General features: G+C 47.8%; 1 protein-coding gene across 1 annotated transcript in view; it reads left to right on the top strand.

The window, feature by feature from the left end:
• Positions 1-4,608: 4,608 nt before the first annotated feature.
• Positions 4,609-22,778, top strand: part of LOC126546315 (protein APCDD1-like) — a 344,614-nt gene continuing 326,444 nt past the window's right edge. The window contains exon 1 of the mRNA XM_050194491.3: positions 4,609-4,826. Within this exon, the coding sequence (XP_050050448.2) occupies positions 4,784-4,826 (43 nt within the window). The 5' untranslated portion in view covers positions 4,609-4,783. The remainder of the gene's footprint in view (positions 4,827-22,778) is intronic.

The raw sequence follows: 22,778 nt of genomic DNA, 5'->3' as shown, positions 1-22,778 counted from the left end.
GTGGTAGGGAACCAAGAGGCGGACAGGATAGCTCGAGGGTACACTTATCACCGAGAATCCAACGTAGGCGACCTCGAGGGGACCGAACCTGTACCCAAAGACTATTCGGCGATACTAAATTTCTACAAGGGCTGCAGAAAGCGGTATCCACCACCGCACAACTCCCTTAGCAGAGAGGACTCTGTCGCGTGGAGGCAGCTACAAACGGGCTCGTACCCGAACCTAAACGTACTCAGCAAAATTTATCCCACACAATACAATGACAAATGCCCCTGGTGCCACGAAACACCCACGCTGTATCACATAACGTGGGCATGCCAGAAGATAGACGTGGTACCCGTTATACCAAACCCGAGTGCGGAGCAATGGGAGGGAGTGCTCTCCAGCGATCGCAAGGTCGACCAAGAAGGTCTGATTCGGCGAGCACAACTGGCAGCAGCATCCAGCGGAGCCCTGGACTAAGGGCAAACGACCGTTGTGCTAGAAGATGGACGAAGCCATCTGAAGACCGCAGAAGACCAGCGAATCTAGAGCTAATAAAGTTTTTCAGTCACTCACTCACTCGCGGTTACGCCGAGGGGCGCCAACGAGCTAGATGTGGAAGAAGACAACGACTCTCGAGCCATTGCTGATGATTATAGTTTTTTGCACAACGGAGCCAGCTGTGAAAGAAGAGAACGACGACGACGAACGCGTTCTCGCGGTTGCGCCGAGGGTCACCAACGAGCCAGCTGTGGAGAAAGACGACGACGCTCGAGCCATTGCTGATGATGATAGTTTTATGCACAACGGAGCCAGCTGTGAAAGAAGACGGCGACGACGAACGCGGGAGCAGTAGCATGAGCTCATTCGCGCGGTTGGCGCCGAGAATGTTTTAACAGTCCTTTGTGAAAAAGTTGTACAAAACATTTTTTTTTCAAAAACATCTGTTCTTACCCTTTTGCCTGGGACCTCTTTGTGTCTCAGGTGTGACAAGGGTAGTTCAAGGGCGTTTTACAGGTCCCCGAGCTCACAGGGGTATGTGCCATTGATCTTGGACCCTTTCGGCACTATTACCAGCATCGGCCTACATCATGATAGTCTCTGCACACAGGCGACACGATACCCCGGATCTGAGCTCGAATTAAATATGAAAAACGAAAATGTCATTTGCTTATGAAAATGACTTTCAGCATGGGGAGAGTGAGTCCGCGCCGCCCCTGAGCAGAGCGGGTGTTACCTAAGGTTGTTCGATTTCGTCAATGTTGGAAGGCATATCGCTAGTCGACAGTCAGCCATTAATTGCCGAAGCCTAGTATAATAATCGTCGTCACTGAATTTACAGAAATTCGAGTGGTCAACAACTTAGTGGTGTGAAAAACACTTACTGAGAAACCACCATTCGGAAGTGGAACGATGGAAGTTGTTGTGTGGCGTGCTGTTTTCCAAAGGAGATTTGTAATGTGTGCGTGCACAAGTGTACTTAGCGTGTGCCTTCAAATGTAGGTCTGAGGAGAGAACTAAAAGCTACGATCAACTGCCTGGACTCCTGCCTCTTTTTGTTTGAGCACTTAAGAAGGCCTTGAACAAGTCCAAAGCGCGATAAAAGCATTGTTGGAGTTTCTGTTTGAGACGGGCTTCGATACTCGGCTCTAGCATATGTGAGTGACGTAAATATGCTTTCATGCGGATATACAATGTTCGCGCGTTCGTGTGCATGCGGCGCTGTGCGAAATGTTTGAGCAAGCGCATTTTGTTCGGGCGTATATACTTCCTGCATTTAATAGGCATATAGAGTGCATACTGTGCATAGAAAGCTGTGGATAGTATAACTTTCGGTAAAATATTGCATCGTCATGTGCCGTCTTCCTCTCGGTTTCCCTGTTTCTTCCCTTTTTCCTTATTCCAGTGACTGCGAGCTTGCTACGGTATATGGCCACTACACATATTGTGCCCCAGAGTGCGTCTTTGTGGCGCGACAGTTCTTTGCAGTTGCCCGAGGCATTGTAAGAGAAGGCACTAGACGTTGCGGCTTTTTTAGGGTAACAGGGTAGAGGGCAGGACTGCTTTGTGCCCAGACCACATGCCTGAGGGATCGTGCAAGCTTAACACAAGGGCCAGACAGGATTCTCGTCTCTTCGCTAGCCTCGGGGCAGGGAATGATTGGTGCCGAAGGTAGAACTCGACTGAGCAAATGGAGCTCAATCCTCGGCAGCTTCGACTTCCAGCCTGCATGACACGCCCAACAACAGAACAAAGACTACTTCTTGTCAGCGAGCCGTGATTGGAAAGGAAGGAAGGACATTGAGCTAAAAATGAGGCAGCAGATTTTTCTCGCGGTGTTGACATTAGGCCGTGGGATATCAGGGTGAACACACTTCTTTGTCATATTGGGGGAAGTAGTGAAGAATGACGAACAAGCTGAGCTCGAAAAAAATTAGACGAGTACAGTATTCAAGGCACCGTGCACAAATAGACTGTGGGTATCGAAGTAGTATCCCCGTGGCTGCCCCCTCCGGCTAATTACGAAATAGGAATCAAACAAAGAGAACAACATGGCAACAGTTATCAGGGAACAAAAATTACAAGTTAATTATTCGCAGCAGTGTGGAAGTAAAGAGTTGGTAGCTGGAAAAAAAAAACGTTCTACCAGTATGGTCTCTGAGGTTCTATGCTGTTCCAGACAAGTGTCCGCAGATAAAGGCACTTCAGAAGCAACTTTATTGACTGTAAAAACATGCGTGTTCTTCGTTCGACTAAAGAAACAAAACTGAGGTGTAGCGGACACAACATATTGAAAATGCTCTGGGCGTCTACACTGGCGGCGCAGGAAGGACTAAACAGGAAAAGAAACTGAAATGAACTCAAATACCTTGTTCTCTACATGTGTTGTACATAATCTATCGCTTAAAGAGGAAACACAAAATATACATGCATGTTTGCATAGCTCAGCTAAATGCAATCGTCGCTCAATGATTCTATTAACCGGATTTGTATATTAGGCTCGCTTGCGTATTTTGTGAACGCTGTTACCAGAACATAGCTTTGTTTTGTATTGACTTGTTTGCAAAAGAAAACAAGCTTGATTTGTTTTGCGAACAGACAGTTTCCTCAAACAATCAGGTTGAGGCATTCATGCCCGTTATTTTTCTCTGAGAGGGAGGGGGGGGGGATACAGTACAGGAGCTCTTTCTATACAAATAAATAATCTAACAATTAGACGAACGAGGCCTGCCCAAAGCGATGTATCAAAACGAAGAGAAGTCTGTTCTGTTATTCACCAGTCGAAAACCATTCCGCTTTGCCGCAACGAAATCACGGGCGTGAATTCACTCTCGAAGCACTAGTGGTAAAAAACCAGTATGTTATTGAGAGGTTTCTGCGTTTTCGGAGGTTATTTTTGGGTAAATTCGGAAGGTATCTTTCGGATTTATTTTTTCAAAGAAATTAGGAGTTTTTGGGGCTTATGTATTTATTTCAAAATTTAGTGATCTGTTTTCTAAAAGAAGAACACATCTGTCAATAATAAAAAGCTTTATTGAGTAACTGGTACTAGAATCATTGTCACTGGTTACATCTTGTTATATATGCAAGCACACTTTCCAATATTTCCATCCGCAAATGTGGCACGGTCCTTCTTGTTCACAACACGGAACATAGAGAACGGCCTTTCGACGTTCGGACTAGACACTGGGAAGGCTAGGAGATGTAGTGCGCAACGGGAAAGGAGAGGCCAGTAGCGGACATACTTGCTCGGGAACACCACTGGCTCAACCATTTCTTTCGCAGCATATGCCTGACACCGCAAAATGTCTGCCGCAAGTCGGAGGATATCATTGTTATCTGGCACGACTAGGGCAAACATGGCAAGTCTCAAATGTCTGGGGCAAAACGGTTTTCACGTTGGGCCTGTTCGTGTTCGTGGTATGTTCTTACAAAGAGGAAAGCGTGTGTAAAGCCGCCGTATGGAAGTGTAGCTCGGCGAAGCTCTTTGTACACTCCTTCTGTGCACTCCTTCATCTTCCCCAACTGGCACTTGCGCTAAGAGAACATTTAAATAGAAAGGAAACTTGTTTTGATTACATTTGTGAATCTCCAGCCTAGTCTTTTACGCTTTCTCTCGTGCTTTATTTTTAGAAGTCCGAGGAACAAAGGTCATCCTCGAGTATATTAAGGGCCTCAGAATCGGAGTTTTTAGGATAAATCTGCATTGGGACAGATTTTACCGGTGAGTGTTACGAGTTTTTCGGATTTCTCCGAAATCGCATAACCCCAGTTATTCCGCACAAAATCGCGGGCTTGAACTCATTCCAAAAATGAAAACAGCAGGTGAATTTACAGAAACAAACCATCCCCCTATGAAAGTGAGCAGCTCCGTCTCTCTCTCTCTTTGCCTCCGGCAGTAGAAGAGAACGAAGTCAATCAAAGTGCGCTAACGATGCACACAGAGCAACTGGCCCAGTCGGGATGACGCTTCGAAGGGAGGTGGGGAGCGACAGTCCGACTCGAGAGTTGGCGCGGGGGAAGGATGCGCAGGCGGCGCGGGCGAGGGGTGCGCGCGCGCCGCGAGCGCTCGCCGGGCGCCTGGCGGCGCGGCGTGGGGGCCCGCGCCGGCCATTGGGCCAACGGGGCGAGCGCCGAGACGACACGCGGTCGGCGGTCGGCTGGCCCTCGCACCACACGCTCAGCGAGCCAGCACGTGGCCGACTGGCGCGCGGCGGCGGCGCTCTCTGGCCGCCCATGCGCAGGCTCTGCAGGGACCACCGGGCACGCGGGAGGCGAGAGGCCTGAGCTCGGACCGACCATGCTGCTGCTGCTGCTCCTCATCGTCGGCGCCTGCGTCTCAGGTAAAAAGCACCGGCCTCTGCGCAAGCGGCGCACGTGCGCGCGAAGCAGCTCTGGACGGTGACAACAGACAACACTCGTTGCGCCGTTCGCGACCCACCTCGAGCGCTCGAGCCTTGAATTCATCTTCTATGTGGTCCTCCGAGCACGCGAAGAAAGAAACTTGAGGTCATGAGTGAGAGTTACCTCGTGATTACCTAAGCTGCAAGTGACGAGTAATAGTGTCGGCGGCGAGTTGCTTCGCGCTCGGCCTTTCAGCTCACGCACTTTTGCACTTCAGCCAGCGGGCTGCTGCACGCTTCCTTTTAGGCGCTCTCGCTGAACCAAGCGCGGAAGAAACGTGTCTTACACCTTGAGTAGGGCTGCCCGAGTGCGCGGCGTCGGTTTCGCTCTTGCGATTGTCTCTGTTTTGTTGCGCTCCAAGGCCAGTGTGGAAGGTCCGCTGATTTGAACCGGAGCACTCATAATTCGTGAGCAGAGCATTTGAAACTTGTTCACGTTTCTTGCTAGAGAGAGAGAGAGAGAGAGAGAGAGAGAGAGAGAGAGAGAGAAGGTTTCTTTCGATCAGTCGTTTGCAAACAAAGAACGAGAGCTGTCTTGTGAAAGAGTGAGCGGAACCAACACCAGAAAGGGAGCAAGTAGAGTGCGGGGGACGATGATGAGTCAGTGGAACGCTCGCGCGGTCAAGAACAAGCTCTCCGGAGCGTTGCGCGCAGAATTCTGTTCTTACGTGACCTCACACCATGTAGTAGTTTCGAAGTGCGTGTGTCTAGTGCTCCGCATTGATGTCGTTCAGCGAATAGCAACAAGTAAACAGAACAAAGAGGGCGCCCGTGTATAAGGAGCAATGCGCGCGTGCGGCAGGCCCATCAAAAGTGCAGAAACGTGTTTCCAGAGCTGCCGTGCTGGCTGCGCTGAAAGGGCATGGGGCAGAAAAGCGGGGCCAAGCAGAGAGAGTAGTGCATCCGGTGAATTACGGTAACTTGCAAACACATCGCAAGTTGAATGGAAGCTGCTTCTGTTTTGCCTCAGTGATGGTTGTGCCGGTGCAAAAATAAAAGAAAAAAATATATAAAATAATAAATAAATAAAAACTAAATAAAGGAAGGAAGTTATCTGAAACCGGACACTAGAAGAAAATTTGCGCAAGTTCTCATTTCACATGATTTTGGAGAAAGGCGTTCTCTAAGGTTTAAACAGCGGAAGACACTTTTCGCTGTTTGGTCTTAGTAACGGCTCTTTCCTTGGTACTTTGTCTCGCTTTTGAAAGCTGATTATTATCAATGTTGCACATTTGCGCCAGTATACTTAATTTGAATATATTTCGTCTTATACATTTTGCATAGTGTTTCAGCTGCAGCGTCAGCAAATATCTATAGAATGTCGCTGGTCATACGTGAGCTATACTTTCGACATTGCAGTATAAGCAGTCTGACGTGTTAATCATGCATCAACATAATACTTAACTAGAATAAAGTGAATGCATCAGTTCTTTAATTAACGCAGATACAGCGGTTCATTCTACGGTGAGGCTGATATCCTGTGCTGAGCGAATTTCCGAAACGTTCACAGATTTTTAAATATGCGATGCTCGCAGGTACAGTCTCCACATTATTTTTTGCACGTTTGACTCTGGAAACAGAGAGCGAGCGCACATACGGCACAAGTTCTACACATGCAAGATGGAGCGCCATTCGCCGATGCATCTTTTTATGGAAAGCTATTATCGGACCTCAGTCGCGCTGAATAGGAATCCAAATTTGACGCTCAGCGCCCAAGAGCCAAATCGCCTCAGTAATTGGCACACAAAAACTGCACCGCTGAGCCCTCGCAAGTGCTTGAAAGGCGAGTACCCGCGGACACTCCTGGAGGCCCCCAGAGGTATCTGCAGGCTCTCTCGCCTTTGAAACATTCGCGAGACCTTACCAGGGAAGTTTTTGCGCGCCTTTTTAAAAGCCTCACCAACACATCAGTGGAGCTTTTGCGGACACTCTTGGAGGTCTTTAATGCAAACTAGAGAGGTTTTCCTGGCAGCACGCTAGCATGCTACTCCATGAGGCTTTTAGGTTTGTCCGCAGGTTTTAGCCTTTCAAGTACTCACCACGACTCTGCACCACAGTTCTTGTGTGTGAATGACGTGATTTGGCGCTTGGACGTTGGGCGACAATGTCTTCTGTCACCTACACGACGATAGCATACTGAGGACCCATCTCCGATGCGTCACACCCAGGAAAATGTAACGTAGGTTGAAGGCTGAGGCTATCAAATAGACGCGGACTCTTTAATGACTGACCAGGAGGGAGCCGTGCAGTTAACGCACTTCGTCGCCTTTCATGGCGGCGAAGCGCCTTTGCGCACGCCTTCAAGCGGTGTGGAAGCCCCACATCCTCGTGTCAATTTCTGCCCACGCGAAAATCGACCGTCTCGGTCGCGTAAAAAATTTGGCGAACCCATGCGTGTGTTAAAGATTTTCTCTCTGGCCGTACTGGGCAAATCACAATCGGTGAAGTGAAATCCAAAGAGATAAAACTCGGAAGCCGGGGCACGCCACAAGGATCAGTCTTATCTCCCTTTCTATTTAATGTAGCAATGATCGGCCTGCAGCAGAAATAGAAAATATAGAAGGATTACGGCATAGCCTGTACGCCGATGATATCATTCTTTGGATCACTGGTGGAAGTGATGGGCAGATAGAGGAAACTCTCCAAACGGCCATACACACGGTCGAGAAATATGTCATGAATAAAGGACTGAGATGCTCGTCGCAAAAATCAGAATTACTTCTATACCGACCGACACGTTCGTTCTACAGATAAACCAAACATCACGCTTTTCGCAGAGGGCAACTAAATACCCATTGTCGACAGCATTAGAGTCCTCGGACTCCGCGTATCAGCGAAAGGTCATAACGGGGAAACAATCAGAATACTAGAAAACAGCGTACAACAAACAATGAGATTAATTAAGAGAATAGCTAATTGACATTATGGGATAAAAGAGGACAACCTGGTACGACTAGTCCAGGCTTTTGTCATTAGCCATGTAGCATATGTAACCCCCTACCTAAATCTCCAAGTAGCAGAAAAGACAACAGTCGAAGGCATGATTAGACGGTCATTCAAACAAGCCATAAGATTGCCGATAAACACATCGAATAACATGCTCCTAGCTTTAAGTGTCCACAACACGCTCGAAGAACTCATAGAAGCCCATACGATAGCGCAATAAGAAAGACTCACACAAAGTCCTACTGGCAGACACATACTTAACAAGCTTGGAATAACATACGCATCACACTATGGCACTAAAGTAGACATTCCCCACGCCATAAGGAAGCAGCTTATTATCCTACCACTACCCAAAAACATGCATCCCGAACACCACAGGGAAAGGCGAGAGGAAAGGGCAAGGGCTATACAGAGGAGATTCCAATGCTCTAAGGACGGGTGTACGTCGACGTGGCAGAGTACATGACTAATCAGAATATGTCTGTCGTTGCATTGAGCTCGGAGGGTGATCTTAAGGTCAGCGGATCTATTAAAACGAACAGAGCCGAGGTGGCTGCGGAATCGGCCATTGATTTCGCAATGGCTTTCACACTGGCCATGATAATAGTCAGCGATTCTAAAACCGCAATTTTACATTACGCAAAGGAGCGCATTTAGCCGGAATCACAACGAATCCTGGCAAACTTCCGCGGTCAGCGGGTTGTCCATATCATTTGGGTGCCTGCGCACTGCTCCCTCCCCGGCAACGAGGCGGCCGACACCGTGGCTCGAGGGCTCACAAGCCGAGCCACCGGGGCGCCGCTGCTGGGGCTGACAGGGGACCGGATGGTTAGCTACAGGAAGATAACTAACCATTATAGATTGGGGAGTGTGCGTTTTCCCCCCGCACACCCATCACTTAATAAGCAGCAGGTGGTGGCACGGCGCCTCCTTCAAACCAATACGTATTCAAATCCGGTGACTTACAATCACTATCATCCAGAATATTTGGCCAAATGTAAATTTTGTCAAGAAAGGGCGGACCTGGATAACATTATCTGGGCCTGCCCTCGGGCGCCCCGACAAGGCCGAAAAATTAAGGATGGGAAGCAGTGGGAGACCTCAACCCCCGCTCAGCTCAACCCCCGAAGACCAACTTTTGGCCGTTCGGCAGGCCGAGGATGCCGCCAGAGCACAAGGACTCCTGGCCGCCAGATAGGCGGCCAGGAGTCCACACAGTTTACGCTCGAACAGCGTAAACTGTGTGGTTTCCTGCACAGCAGTGCTATAAGCGAAGATTACATGCGTATGGCAAATCTCGTCCCACGTCTTGTTCTCTACGTCGATATACATGGAAATCATATCAGGCAGCGTTCTGTTCATACGTTTTGTTAATTCATTTGTTTAAAGATGATAAAAGGTGCTCTTGCGGTGAGAGCTATGCGTCCGCTGAAGAACGTCCTGCATTAGTTCGGCTGTGAATGCTACACCGCGATCGGTTATTAGAATTAAGGGTGCACCATGTAGTAGGACGATGTGCCGGACAAATAACTTGGCCACTTCATAAGAGTTGCTTTGTGGAATAGCTTTGTCTTCGGTGTACCGTGTTAAATAGTCGCCAGCGACGACTATCCATCTGTTGCGCGGAGAGGTCACTGGGAATGGACCAAGTAGATACATTCCTATTAGTTCGAATGACGTTGGAGGAGGGTCCACAGAGTGGAGAAAGCAAGCAACGGGTGGCGTCTTGCGGCGCTGGCAATAGCGGCAGGTCTTCACGTGCCATTGAACAGAAGGAAACAATCGGACCAGTGATACTTCTGTCTTATCCTTGCTAAATGCTTTGTTAAACCCAAGCGGCCCGCACATGGGTCATCATGGCAGGCTTACAAAATGTCTTGGCGCAGTGCCGATGGTACAAGGAGGTACGTTTCTGGGCCACTTCCGCAGTTTTTCCTGTAAAGGACGTTGTTGCACAGACAGTACGATGATAGAGAAAGAGAAAATGATAAATGAAAGGTTGGGAGGTTAAACAGGACTGAGCCCGGTTGGCTACCCTACACTGGGGAAAGGGAAAAGGTGACGGAGAGATTAAAAGAAGAGGAAGTCCACTGAGGATACCGTTCGGTCACTCAGTCTGGATCACAGACGCTGACTCAATCCGGTAGCTTTCAAATATCGCAGCAACTCTTTTGTGGCCTTTTGTAGCTGCGATATGCGATGCCATGGTGCCAAGATCTTGTTCAAGGTGAAGGGTTTTCCATCTAACTGGTTGAAAGCTGTGCAGAGGTCATGTCTTTCATTTTCAAAAGATGGGCAGTAGCGCAGTAGATGTTCTGTAGTTTCCTCGACACCGCAGGCATTGCACTTGAGGTTGTTTTAAACACCACAAAGCTGAAGTTGAACGTGCTGAGGGTGTGAAGCCCAATGGTAGGGAGGCACGATGGATGTTGACCTCGTTGGAGAAGGACGCCTGTGGTCGTCGTTCTGGCAGGCAAGCAAGAGAGCTTGATTGCATCCGTGAAACATGACGAACATGGGCCCTAAGCGTGTCGGTGCTAATGTAAGTCGTGATCGGATGGTCTTGAGCCATTATAATGGTTCCTGCTGTTGAGGCGCCTCGCAGAAGGCCTAGGCAAGCACGTAGTGCCTGTGCTTTCACGCTCTGAAGTTCTCGAAGATTTGACTTGCATGTTTTAGCAAGCACGGGAGAACTATAGCGTAGGAATCCGATAAAAAGTGCTCGATATAACTGTAGCATGGATCTCATTGACGAACCCCATGTTTTGCCGGCGATAAACTTGAAGACGTGAACAATAGATCTGAGCTTCTTCGTCAAGTGGGCAACCTGAGGGCTCCAAGAGAGGTCCCGGTCAATAATGACACCCAAAAACCGATGATTTCTCTTGTAGGAGACAGGCTGGCCATTGACGCATACTCGATAACGAGCCTTCGCTTTTCGCGTAAAAGCGACTAACGCACATTTTTCTGTTGAGATGGTGAGGCCTTGTGTGTGAAGATAGTCAGATACCCGTGTTGCTGCTTTCTGTAACCTTGCGCGAACCTGCAGGTGAGTGGCCGCTGATGTCGAGATGCAGATGTCGTCGGCGTAGATTGAAACACTCACTGTTTCCGGTAGGGATTTGGTCAGCCCAAGAAGCGCGAGGTTGAAAAAGAATAGGGCTTAGAGCATCGCATTGGGGAACGCCTCGGCATGTGCAGTGTTCGGTAGTCGGACCATCTTCCGTACGTACGAAGAAGGACCTTTGTGTCAAGTAGTTTCTGATCCATCGATATACTCGCCCTCCTAGTTGAACTGTCAAAAGTGCGTCTAGAATTGTTTGATGGGAAACGTTGCCTTCAGCGCCTTTCACGTCAAGAAAGTGTGCTACTGATAATCGCTTCCAAGATTTTTGCTCTTCAGATTATACTAGATTGATGACACTGTTAATCGATGAACGGCTTCGTCGAAATCTCGCCATAGAGTCAGGGTAAATTTTGTGGTGTTCAAGGTACCATTCGAGGTGCATGAGGATCATACGTTCCATGAGATTCCCCACGCAGCTGTCAAGTGCTATAGGCCGATACGATGCCAGTTCGAGCGGTGACTTTCCTGTTTTTAGCAGCGGTACCAGGCGGCTGCGTTTCCATTCCTGTGGGACGACACCATCTCGCCATGAACTATTAAAAAGGCTCAGGAGTTCTCTTCGTGCTTCTTGACCTAGGTGGCGCAAAGCAGTATATGTTACGCCACCGGGCTCTGGTGAAGACGAACACCTACAGAGCGCTATAGCAGCTTCTAACCCTTCCATAGAGAATGGAGCGTCCATACTTGTATCTCGTGGACCGGGGATGCCGTCTAAAGTCATTTCACAGACTAAAACTGTGCCGCCAGCGACTTTCGCACAATATTCCTCCGCAACGTCTATCACACGGCGGTTTCGATAGAGAGCAAGGGCGTTGAAAGGGCGTCGTTGCTGGGGACTTGAGAAAAGACCGCGCATGAGCGAACGAGGTAAAACAGCATCAGCTCCTTGAAGGTGCTTGATTAGCAGCAGTACTCAGGGTCTACGCACTGCATGGTACTCAGTTATCTTGACGGCGTCGACAATGCTGACAAACACCAAGTCTTGGTCAGGGTCTGATGATGTCGTAGGGAGAGGTGCACGTGACAAACAGTCAGCGTCGCTGTGCGTCCCTCCAGATCGGTATGCGGTGGTGTCATACTCCTGTATAGGCGCATGCTCCAACGGGCTAGTCTCGCTCAAGAATCCTTGAGGTTGGCAAGCCAGCACAAGGAGTGGTGATCGTTGACAGCCTTAGATGGTCTACCGTACAAGTAGGGTCGGTACTTGCTAATTACCGAAAGAACCGGTAAGCACTCTTTTTCAGTTGTTTCAGTTGCAGAGTAGTTCGTCTCAGAATTGGTGAGACTGTAGCTTGCATAAGCGATGAAACGTTCCGCGCAGTCTTGCCACTGTACAAGAATTGCGATGAGGCCCGTGTTGCTGGCGTCAGTATGAATTTCTGTGCCAGCGGCTTTGTCGGAACGAGAAAGTATTGGAGCAGCGTGCAAACGCTGATATAATTCATTGAACGACCGCTGTTGCTCATCTACCCAAATGAAAGGCACATCGTCGCGTGTAAGCCGTGTCAGAGGCTCAGCGATCCTCAAGAATCCCTCGACGAAGCGCCTATAATATACGCACTAACAAAGGAAGCGCTGAACAGCCCTCTTGCCTGTGACTGGTAGAAACTCAGCGGGGTCCGGTCGGACGCCTTTGGGGCAAGCTACATGGCCGAGAAATTTGAGCTCTTGTGACCTGAAGTAGAATTTCTCGGGCGTGATGGTAAGGCCCGCAGTGTGGATTGCAGCGAGGACGCTCTTGAGATGTGCGAGATGTTCGTCAAACGAGCTCTAGAGCACAACGAAGTCGTCCAAATATACGAGGCAGGTTTACCACTTGAGTTTGGCAAGGACGGTGACCATCATCCGCTGCAAGGTGGTAGGCGTGGAACAGAGACTGAAGGGAATACTTTGAACTCATGAAGCTCATGAAGTCAGTTTTCCCGGGTTGCAGGGCTGGGTGAGCGACGCCTGGTTGTGTTGGGCATGAAGAGTGGGCTGGAAGACCGGTTTCGGGCGGGTAGCACCTGGGTTCACAGAAACGTGGAGTAAACGAAGTCCTGGCGTGCGCAAGGTAGGCGTCGACTTCCTGTGGGCGTTCGTCATTGCGGGGACAGGGCGCATTAAGCGTAAATCCACGGAGCCCCGCTCGGTGGTAAGGACATGCCCTGTAGATGTGATCGATTTCACTGCAATGCAATGAAAACACAAGGACCTCCGGTCTGCAGTGCGCCAGATGTCGCTCTTGCGGGGTGGTCGTGCTTTAGCCATGAATGGTGTGTTGTGAGGCCTGAAGTCGCCGGTCGCTTGTTCAGCGGCGCGCACACCATGTCATGGACACGTTCGGGACGGCGCTCATACTGTGGCTTGGGGACAACGAACATCGCGCAGCTTCCGCCTATGAAATGCCAAGCGGTGGCTGGTGTCTCGACTTGTTTTGGGGCTCGGAGAACCTGTCGGATTTCCTCATGGACGACCTCAGCCAGAAAAACTCGTGGTACTAATGCCGGAGTCACCTGAAGCTTTTGGAGCTATTCTCGAAGAACAAGCCTGATGAGCTCCCGCAAGGCGTCGGCGTTGTCCAAGGGTACAGCGAGAGGGTACGCGATAGGAACGACACGTCTCCGTTATACGGCCTTGTTCGTTGCTGCAGCGCATTCTTCATTGATGCGCCTTCTGCGAGAAAATCTGCAACTCTCTTGGGTGGGTTGCGTATCAGGCCACCAAAGAGCTCTTGCTTGACACCTCGCATCAAGTTTCTTAAATTCTTTTGTTCTGACATGTATAGATAAGCGTGTCGGAATAGTCGGCACATAACTTCCACAAACATTCTGATGCTTTCTTTCGGCCGCTGTACCCTCGCCTGAATTGCAGATTCAGCTCGCACCTTACGATCGAGGCTTGCATATGTACGGATTAACTCCTGTCGAAATTCGTCCCATGACGATCAGGGCGCCTCAGGGTTCTCAAAACATGACCGCGCATACCTCGAGGGAAAGTAGGCGATGCGTAGCTTGCGCTCTGGAGTTTAGCCGTTGAATTCGGCGACACGTGCAAAGTGATGGAGCCAGCCTTCAGCTTCCCCGAAAGCGTCCTCATGGAAGTAATTGGGGATTCGCGGCCTGTTAAGGACGGCCTCCGTCGGTGCGGTTGAGGAAGAAGAAGGAACTGATGTGCTCACTCTTCTGATGCGGTTGCGTAGAGCCTCGTGTTCAGGTGGTAGTCGTTGGTAGTCGTTGAAGTCGACGGCTTGTCCGTACGTGAGCAGGAGTCAGCTCGACCGGAGTTCCTAATGGGCTTGTAGACGGGGTTCGACCTTGTAGCGGTAGCATGTACCCCGCACCTCCACCAGAAAAAATGTAATGTAGGTTGAAGATGGAGGCTAGCAAAATAGACGTGGTCTCTTTAATGGCGGACCAGAAGGGAGCGTGCAGCTGATGTGCTTCATCGCCTTTCATGGCACCGACCTTCGCGCGTGCCTTTCTGTGGTGTGGAAGCCCCACATCCTTGCGTCAATAGACAGTTTTTGTTGGGCGTCCGCAACCACCCACGTACGCAGCGCGCGAGGTCGTGCGTACGTAACGAAGCGCGCGCGCACGAGACGGCAATGGTTGACCGGACGCAAAAGTTGGGAAGGAGATTGCTGACTTGCACGCGCAGGAGCCGGTAGTGTGCAACTCAGCGCCGCCATATGCCAGCTTCTGAAACTGTGCAGCCAGTATTAGCCGCCACGAAGTCAAACCACAAGCCGGAGTCATATCTTCGGCAAGAGCAATATCGAAAAATACTCTCTCGTGGACACGCGAGAACACGCGAGAACGTCCTGCAAAGCCCGCAGAGCCCGCAACGTACACTACGCAGCTTCTGAAAAACTGCGCATGCGCTCTGTCGCCTCCGCGGGTTTCTTGCGTACACAGGGCTGCATCATCATCATCATCATCATCATCATCATCATCATCATCATCATCATCATCATCATCATCATCAGCCTGGTTATGCCCACTGCAGGGCAAAGGCCTCTCCCATACGTCTCCAACTACCCCGGTCATGTACTAATTGTGGCCATGTTGTCCCTGCAAACTTCTTAATCTCATCCGCCCACCTAACTTTTTGCCGCCCTCTGCTACGCTTTCCTTCCCTTGGAATCCATTCCGTAACTCTTAATGACAATCGGTTATATTCCCTCCTCATTACGTGTCCTGCCCATGCCCATTTCTTTTTCTTGATTTCAACTAAGATGTCATTAACTCGCGTTTGTTCCCTCACCCAATCTGCTCTTTTCTTATCCCTTAACGTCACACCTATCATTCTTCTTTCCATAGCTCGTTGCGTCGTCCTCAATTTGAGTAGAACCCTTTTCGTAAGCCTCCAGGTTTCTGCCCCGTAGGTGAGTACTGGTAAGACACAGCTATTATACACTTTTCTCTTGAGGGATAATGGCAACCTGCTGTTCATGATCTGAGAATGCCTGCCAAACGCACCCCAGCCCATTCTTATTCTTCTGATTATTTCCGTCTCATGATCCGGATCCGCCGTCACTACCTGCCCTAAGTAGATGTATTTCCTTACGACTTCCAGAGCCTCGCTGCCTATTGTAAATTGCTGTTCTCTTCCGAGACTGGTAAACATTACTTTAGTTTTCTGCAGATTCATATTTAGACCCACTCTTCTGCTTTGCCTCTCCAGGTCAGTGAGCATGCATTGCAATTGGTCCCCTGAGTTACTAAGCAAGGCAATATCATCAGCGAATCGCAAGTTACTAAGGTATTCTCCATTAACTCTTATCCCCAATTCTTGCCAATCCAGGTCTCTGAATACCTCATGTAAACACGCTGTGAATAGCATCGGAGAGATCGTATCTCCCTGCCTGACGCCTTTCTTTATTGCGATTTTGTTGCTTTCTTTATGGAGGACTACGGTGGCTGTGGAGCCGCTATAGATATCTTTCAGTATTTTTACATACGGCTCGTCTACACCCTGATTGCGCAATGCCTCCATGACTGCTGAGGTTTCGACTGAATCAAACGCTTTCTCGTAATCAATGAAAGCTATATATAAAGGTTGGTTATATTCCGCACATTTTTCTATCACCTGATTGATAGTGTGAATATGGTCTATTGTTGAGTAGCCTTTACGGAATCCTGCCTGGTCCTTTGGTTGACGGAAGTCTAAGGTGTTCCTGATTCTATTTGCGATTACCTTAGTAAATACTTTGTAGGCAACGGACAGTAAACTGATCGGTCTATAATTTTTCAAGTCTTTGGTGTCCCCTTTCTTATGGATTAGGATTATGTTAGCGTTTTTCCAAGATTCCGGTACGCTCGAAGTCATGAGGCATTGCGTATACAGGGTGGCCAGTTTCTCTAGAACAATCTGCCCACCATCCTTCAACAAATCTGCTGTTACTTGATCCTCCCCAGCTGCCTTCCCCCTTTGCATAGCTCCCAAGGCTTTCTTTACTTCTTCCGGTGTTACCTGTGGGATTTCGAATTCCCCTAGACTATTCTCTCTTCCATTATCGTCGTGGGTGCCACTGGTACTGTATAAATCTCTATAGAACTCCTCAGCCAGGGCTGCATGCGGGCGCCCAACTAAAATTGTCTAATATGACATTGGGTACGTGTTCATTGGCCAAGGCTTTGTCAAAATTCCAGTTAATTCAGTGAGGCGTTGCGCTGGGCATTACGTCTTAAAGTATTGAACGGAAAAACGCGCCCTTTTGTAAGGACGGGTGCGCATATGGCGCGTTTTCTGCGCGTGGAACTTGCGCATTTTTGTTACATCTTCTTTGTTTTCAGGCTTCGAAAGAATCGTAATTTGCACATCGACAGCTCCTGCTCGCATCTCGTTTCTGAGAACCTCAACCTGTATCCAGAAAATGGTTCGCACGCTACAGCGGCTACTAAGAGCAGGCGCCAACGAAGCATGTTATTAGCGACGGTGGCTGATCAATGCCAAACAGTGCTTGTGAACGCAGGCTTTTTAAATTCATTCGGGATCTAATTGCCTAATTTTAAAATCTTTTCGTTCTTAAGAAATGTGGGCCATATTTACGAAGCTTTACGTTGGTAATATGTTCGATTTCGCGATTGGGTGGCGCGTTTCTCACAAACCCCTCTAGCGCATACGAACTACTTTGTGAATAGTGGTCCTACCAAATTCACCGACCCTTTTGTTTGTAAAAACTACTTGTTCTCTGCCGGCCGCCTTCATTAATGCGTTCGCTATGACTATTGGCTGGCGCCTATTCTGAAGAACTATTCTGGCATATGAATTATTTTGTCAAAGCGAACCCAAGTGTCGAGTTAACAAAGAATCTCGTTCGCAAAAAGTGTGTCACTGGCTGGCCAGCGTTAGCTTACATGTTCGCTTCGTCGATTGCTCGGCACCTGCCCTTAGAAACCGCTCTTGCATAACCTGCCACAGTGTGCGTGCGTCTTCTTCGCGCTGCATATACGCCGATCAACTCAATTGCTTTATTACCTGGCGCAAGGTAGCGAAGCGCGAGGCAAAGCGCGATGCTTCATGTATCATATATGGGATTCCATCTCTAGGGCGATTAAAGTATTTACTTTAATCAGAAACCCCATTTTCATCCTTCCTAAAGCTCTACGGGTTCAAATTCAGAAATATTTTTGTTTGTAAGAACTGTTGACTGGCTAGGCGCCTTAGCCAATGTTGTGTTCGATACCATGATTTGTGAGTGTATTCTGAACTGCTATAGCGTATGAAATGCTTCGAGAATGCGGGCTTGAGGATCGTCGCTATTTCTTGAACATGGAGAACAAATATCTTCAGGCTCCGTGTTCAAAAAGCAGAGGCATCCAAAAGGACGCGAGAACTTGCGCGATGGTTGAATACCTGGCAGAAAAAAAAAACATAATGAGCGTCTAAATGAAAGCACGTAGATGACGGTAATCTTAGAACACTTTCCTATGTTTGAGTAAACCGCCAGCAGCGTAACTTTCTTTCCTTTATTTAATATATTCGATTAATGTAGTACGTGTGGCGCAATTGAAATTGACGGTGTCATGTGAAACATGGAGAAATGATCATGAACAGGACGCTTAGGCTTCTATCGCAAAACCGTTTAAATACTCTCGTTGCTTGACACTATCCACATATAATACGAATTTAACAACTCATGGTCGCTTCAAACAAGGGAAGCTCAGCATTCTAAAAAGCATTCTGCACCTGGAATTCCATTCTTGTTGCGTTTTCTCCGCCTTGCTACAGAACCATGCACAAGTCGCAAAGCCTGGTAGATATTGAAGTGCCACTGCTGCAAAAAAAAAAAAAGAACACCATCAGCGAGAAAGCAAGCAAACATCTAGCAGTACGTGTTAGATGTGTGCTTGAAGACAATTAAGCCAGAAAGAAACTGGATGCAACCTTCAGAGTTTCTAGTAGCGATTTTTGTTCAGATTGCGTGAGGACCCACACATTCAGTTTGGCCTCTGCGGGCACGGACGCATAATCCTTAACCAACAATGTGCCCAGCAATTCCTGTCAAATTTGCCTGTTCTACGTGCAAGAGCTTGCCAGGTATAGTCTTTAAGTTTATCGGAGCGTCTCATTTTTCAACACTAAGCATCGCAAATTAACAAATTTTTCCGTCTCCCCCCCATATTCTTTACTCGCATACCTTATCTAATTAATTATTTACTGTATTTTTCTAACATCCCTCTATGCGTAGCTAAGCGACACCCGAGAAGACTCCTCACATACCTTAAGTGGTTCTACTTACAACCACTAATTGGAAGGCTGCAACGACAAGCCCATTATGTGGTTATTGCCAATGCAGATTTGAAGGCAAGATAAAGGCCGGCGTACAGACTGAAAAATACTGAACATAAATGTTTGATAAACAAGTACGAAATCGGCCAGATAGGCTGTCCGACATTTCGATGGGTGCACACATATGTCAAAGGTGGCCTTGTGATGCTTGACGTTATGCAAAAAGAGATGAGGCGTGCAGACAGGACACAAGAGTAGAGAAGTGGACAACAAGGACACAAGAGTAGAGAAGTGGACAACAAGGAGACAAGAGTAGAGAAGTGGACAACATTATGTCCTGTCTGCACGCCTTATCTCTTTTTGTATAATGAATCCTTACCAACTAGCTCAGGTTTCTGTCGTTCGATGCTTGACGTGTTAGTTCTGGGCCGTTAGTGGAGCCACTGCATTAACTACTTAATACTAACACGCCAAGGATGAAAAGATCGCCTCTGGCAGATAGGTGCAGCTATCGAAACGCCGGCCATCCTATCTGAGGCACTTCATCCTGCTTCATGAATTTTTATTTTTATCGTCAACATAGATACAGACAGGGAACGTTTTTATGAGGACACCTCTGTCGAGTGATCTTCCGAGAATACGACTGGACACCGACCGCTTCACGGCCCCTTGCTGAACATTACATAACGTTAAATCTCAGCAGCCGAGCCTATATTACGCTCTTGTTGCCTGTTTCGCACACTGGCGAATATGAAAACGCAGATATGTGCCTTACTTCACCGTAATTTCTTTTTGTCTTGCGTTTAAATTCACTTCGACAGCACGTACTGGGGCCCTATAACGTAAAACTATTCCAATATGTTTTTATTCGAATTTACTGACGTCAAATTTACGTAACCGCCTACGCAAGCATCGGGCGGTGACCCGCAGCGTTGCCTGAACAGCCCAATCAAATGCTCTCTTCGTTTGTAGGAAGTCACTTTTGTTTGCTTTCAAAACGAATAACATTGCCTACATTGAGCGGGTTTTCTTATCTAATTGGCTGACAGGAGGTAAGGAGCACGCTCAAGTAGAGAAGGTTTCGATGGGGCCGAGCCAGCGCGCTGAAAATAGATAAACGGATGAAGAGGGAGGAGCCGGCGTTTTCAATAGTTCCGCTTTCCCTTACTTAGTTTGCGATGTCTCGTCTAAAATCGCGGCGGCGTGCAACGGACAGTTGAAAATGCCGCTAAAATGGATCCTCAGCAAAGAAGAGTTGGCAGAGTGATGTCGTATACGTGCCAAAAGGGCTCGATAACGTTGTAAAGCCACGTAAAAAGTTTTGTTATACGCAAATAAACCCATGCTAAACCCACAAATAAACCTATGAGCGATCGGCGGCAGCCATCTTCCTTTATTCCTTTCGGAACGGGGCAGTGTCTGGTTATTCAGTAAAAAATCCAGTTTTTTTTTTCTTCAGAATATTAATTCATTTTTAACGCGTAAACGTCACTTTTACCCAATGAGTTTTCGCGGTTTTGTGACGTCGCGTGACAGGCAGGTGAAGTGGGTGCAGCCTGAAACACTTTGACCAATAGTAGAGGGTTAATAGCGACAAGGCATCTAATCAGAATTAATTATTTTCCTTGTGTACGATAGAATCGGGCATAATTAGTGTGTACAGGTCATGTAAGATTGGAAGCTATCGCACTTTTCGTGACGTCGCATGACAGACAGGCGAAGTGGGGGTGGTCCAAAAAAGTTTTTGACCAATCACGGAGCGCTGATTGCAGAATTGGAATAGAAAAAAGTTTCGAATAGCTTTACGTTATAGCGCCCCTGCACTTGTGATGGTGTCACTATGCTGACGCATTGTGATCCCTAATAGGCCAGGGGTTCATGAGTAACCTTTTGTATGCAGTATCAGCCAACAGAACGTTTTTAAGCTTGAAACGTTAACGCTCCATTGCTGGATTAATATCATATTGGGCAGCAAAGTTATGAAAATTGACGACGTTTGTCGGTGGTCCTATTATATAGAAGCAGGAAGGACAGTCAAATAGAGACGAACTAAAAGAGAAAGGAGGAAGGATAGTAAGCAGAAATCTAGTCATGTATGCTAAAGATAGCGGTTTTTCTTATGCGAGAGAGCTTCCCACAAGACGGTGTTTGAGGGAATGTGCGATAACTTATTGCCCAATGTCAACCGGGCCTTTTCCGTCACTGATCAGTCAATAGCATGACGCGTCATTCCTCATTCTGACCAATTAAAGAGAAAAAATCTGACACTTGTTTTTTTATAACAACGTGTCGATTCTTGCGTAGAGATGGAAAGAATGCATAATAAGATATACTTAAGCTCCTGTTGTGCAGTGAACTGCGCGCGTAATTTTCATTTCTTCTTTTCTCCCTTTCAACACACGCTGCACTTCGCATAGTTGCTAGACACCACATTTTCCAGTATGCGAGCTAGGAGAATTCATTAAATAGTAGGCCGCATGTACCTGCTAATAGAGAGTTTTAGTATTGCGGACGCAAACGTATTGCTATGCAGTAGCGCACGTTAAACCAAAGCGCGCTAGCTACATGCGCATGCACGAAGTGCTATTTGCGTCCGAGGCGTAGCGTGTGTGTGCGTATGTACACGACGGCGGACGCTATTCGGCGATTTTAGCGAGCGAACGCGAAGTCTTTCGCGTTGCATACCGCTCAACATTTCCAAACACAGCGTTGTCCGTCAAATGGAGTGCCACCTGCTTCGTATATACCAATATGGTAAAACGAATTAGAGCGCAAAAAAAACAAACACTCACACACACACGCACACACACACACACACACACACACACACACACACACACACACACACACACACACACACACACACACACACACACACACACACACACACACACACACACACACACACACACACACACACACACACACACACACACACACACGCACACACACACACACACATTCCAAAAAGACCCCCAGACTCAGGCGCTCACTACCAACTGTTTTATTGGCCGAAAGTACAACCAAATGTACACAAAGTCACGCATGTGGACTTAACATCAACGCCACACGTATCCAAATTTCGCAGACACATACCGTTCTTAGACCCTCGAATAAAAAAAAAAAAGAAATTTCAGCAGGAAACAGAGATAAGGACGGTTCATTGATACATTAATTGGGACTTTTTCTTTTCTAGGAAAAGGCTTCTAACGCCTCACGAACCGTTCTTTTTGCGCTTCTGCAAAGAATTTGCGTTTCACAAATCGCGGCCAAAAGCCACATGATGCAACATGCACAACCAAGTGCACAAACTTGTTTTCTTCTTAAGGCGAAGCTTTCTTGCCGAGTCCGAGGCACTTTGCCGTACGTATCTGGTCTCTAACGCCGAACATCACGGACGCAAGCTTCGACAAGTGGCATAGAACACCCTTTCTCACGGACACGCCTGCGCGTGGAGTCACTTGGCGCGTTTCGATCCGCAGTTGCACTGTAGAAGAAACCGACGCATCCGAAACAGCACAAGTGCCACACGACACCATGTATCCCTACTGAAAGTTTAAACAAATAATATGCGTATGATGTACTACATGTAAATGTGTGTGTATAATATCCAACCTGTCTATAATTAACTGCAGATAAAATCATTTCTTCGTATAAGAAGCTGCTATTCAATACTAATATTTATACTCGAAAAGCACACTCCATATGCAGAGGGACATGGTTCATGAGCCAATGACACCAAAAATGCTTCGCTTTACGTAGATTTCAACTGGAGCTGACTCTAACACATTTTGCGCATGCGCCTTTAATCGGTCATTTAGACATCATTCAGTCTGCCCGATTTACACTTTTCCGCATGACATCAGGATTGAATAAACAACCACCGTTGGACACATTACAAAGGCAGTTTAGCAGAATGCGTTGTTGGGCAAGTTGGTTCATTGTATTTGGAAAGATTGGAAGCGCTTTGTAGACGATCACAAGGAAGAAGACAGGACAGGCGCAAACTAACAACTGAGGTTTGTTCGAGGAAAACACTTAAATATCAGACCATGCCAGCGCAGGCGCATCAGGGTATCAGCAGCAGAAAAGAAGAGAAAAAA

Source organism: Dermacentor andersoni, chromosome 1, assembly GCF_023375885.2.
Source record: "Dermacentor andersoni chromosome 1, qqDerAnde1_hic_scaffold, whole genome shotgun sequence".
Lineage (NCBI taxonomy): Eukaryota > Metazoa > Arthropoda > Arachnida > Ixodida > Ixodidae > Dermacentor > Dermacentor andersoni.
Note: the sequence above shows the minus strand (reverse complement) of the source record. Positions and strands in the feature narration are given on the sequence as shown.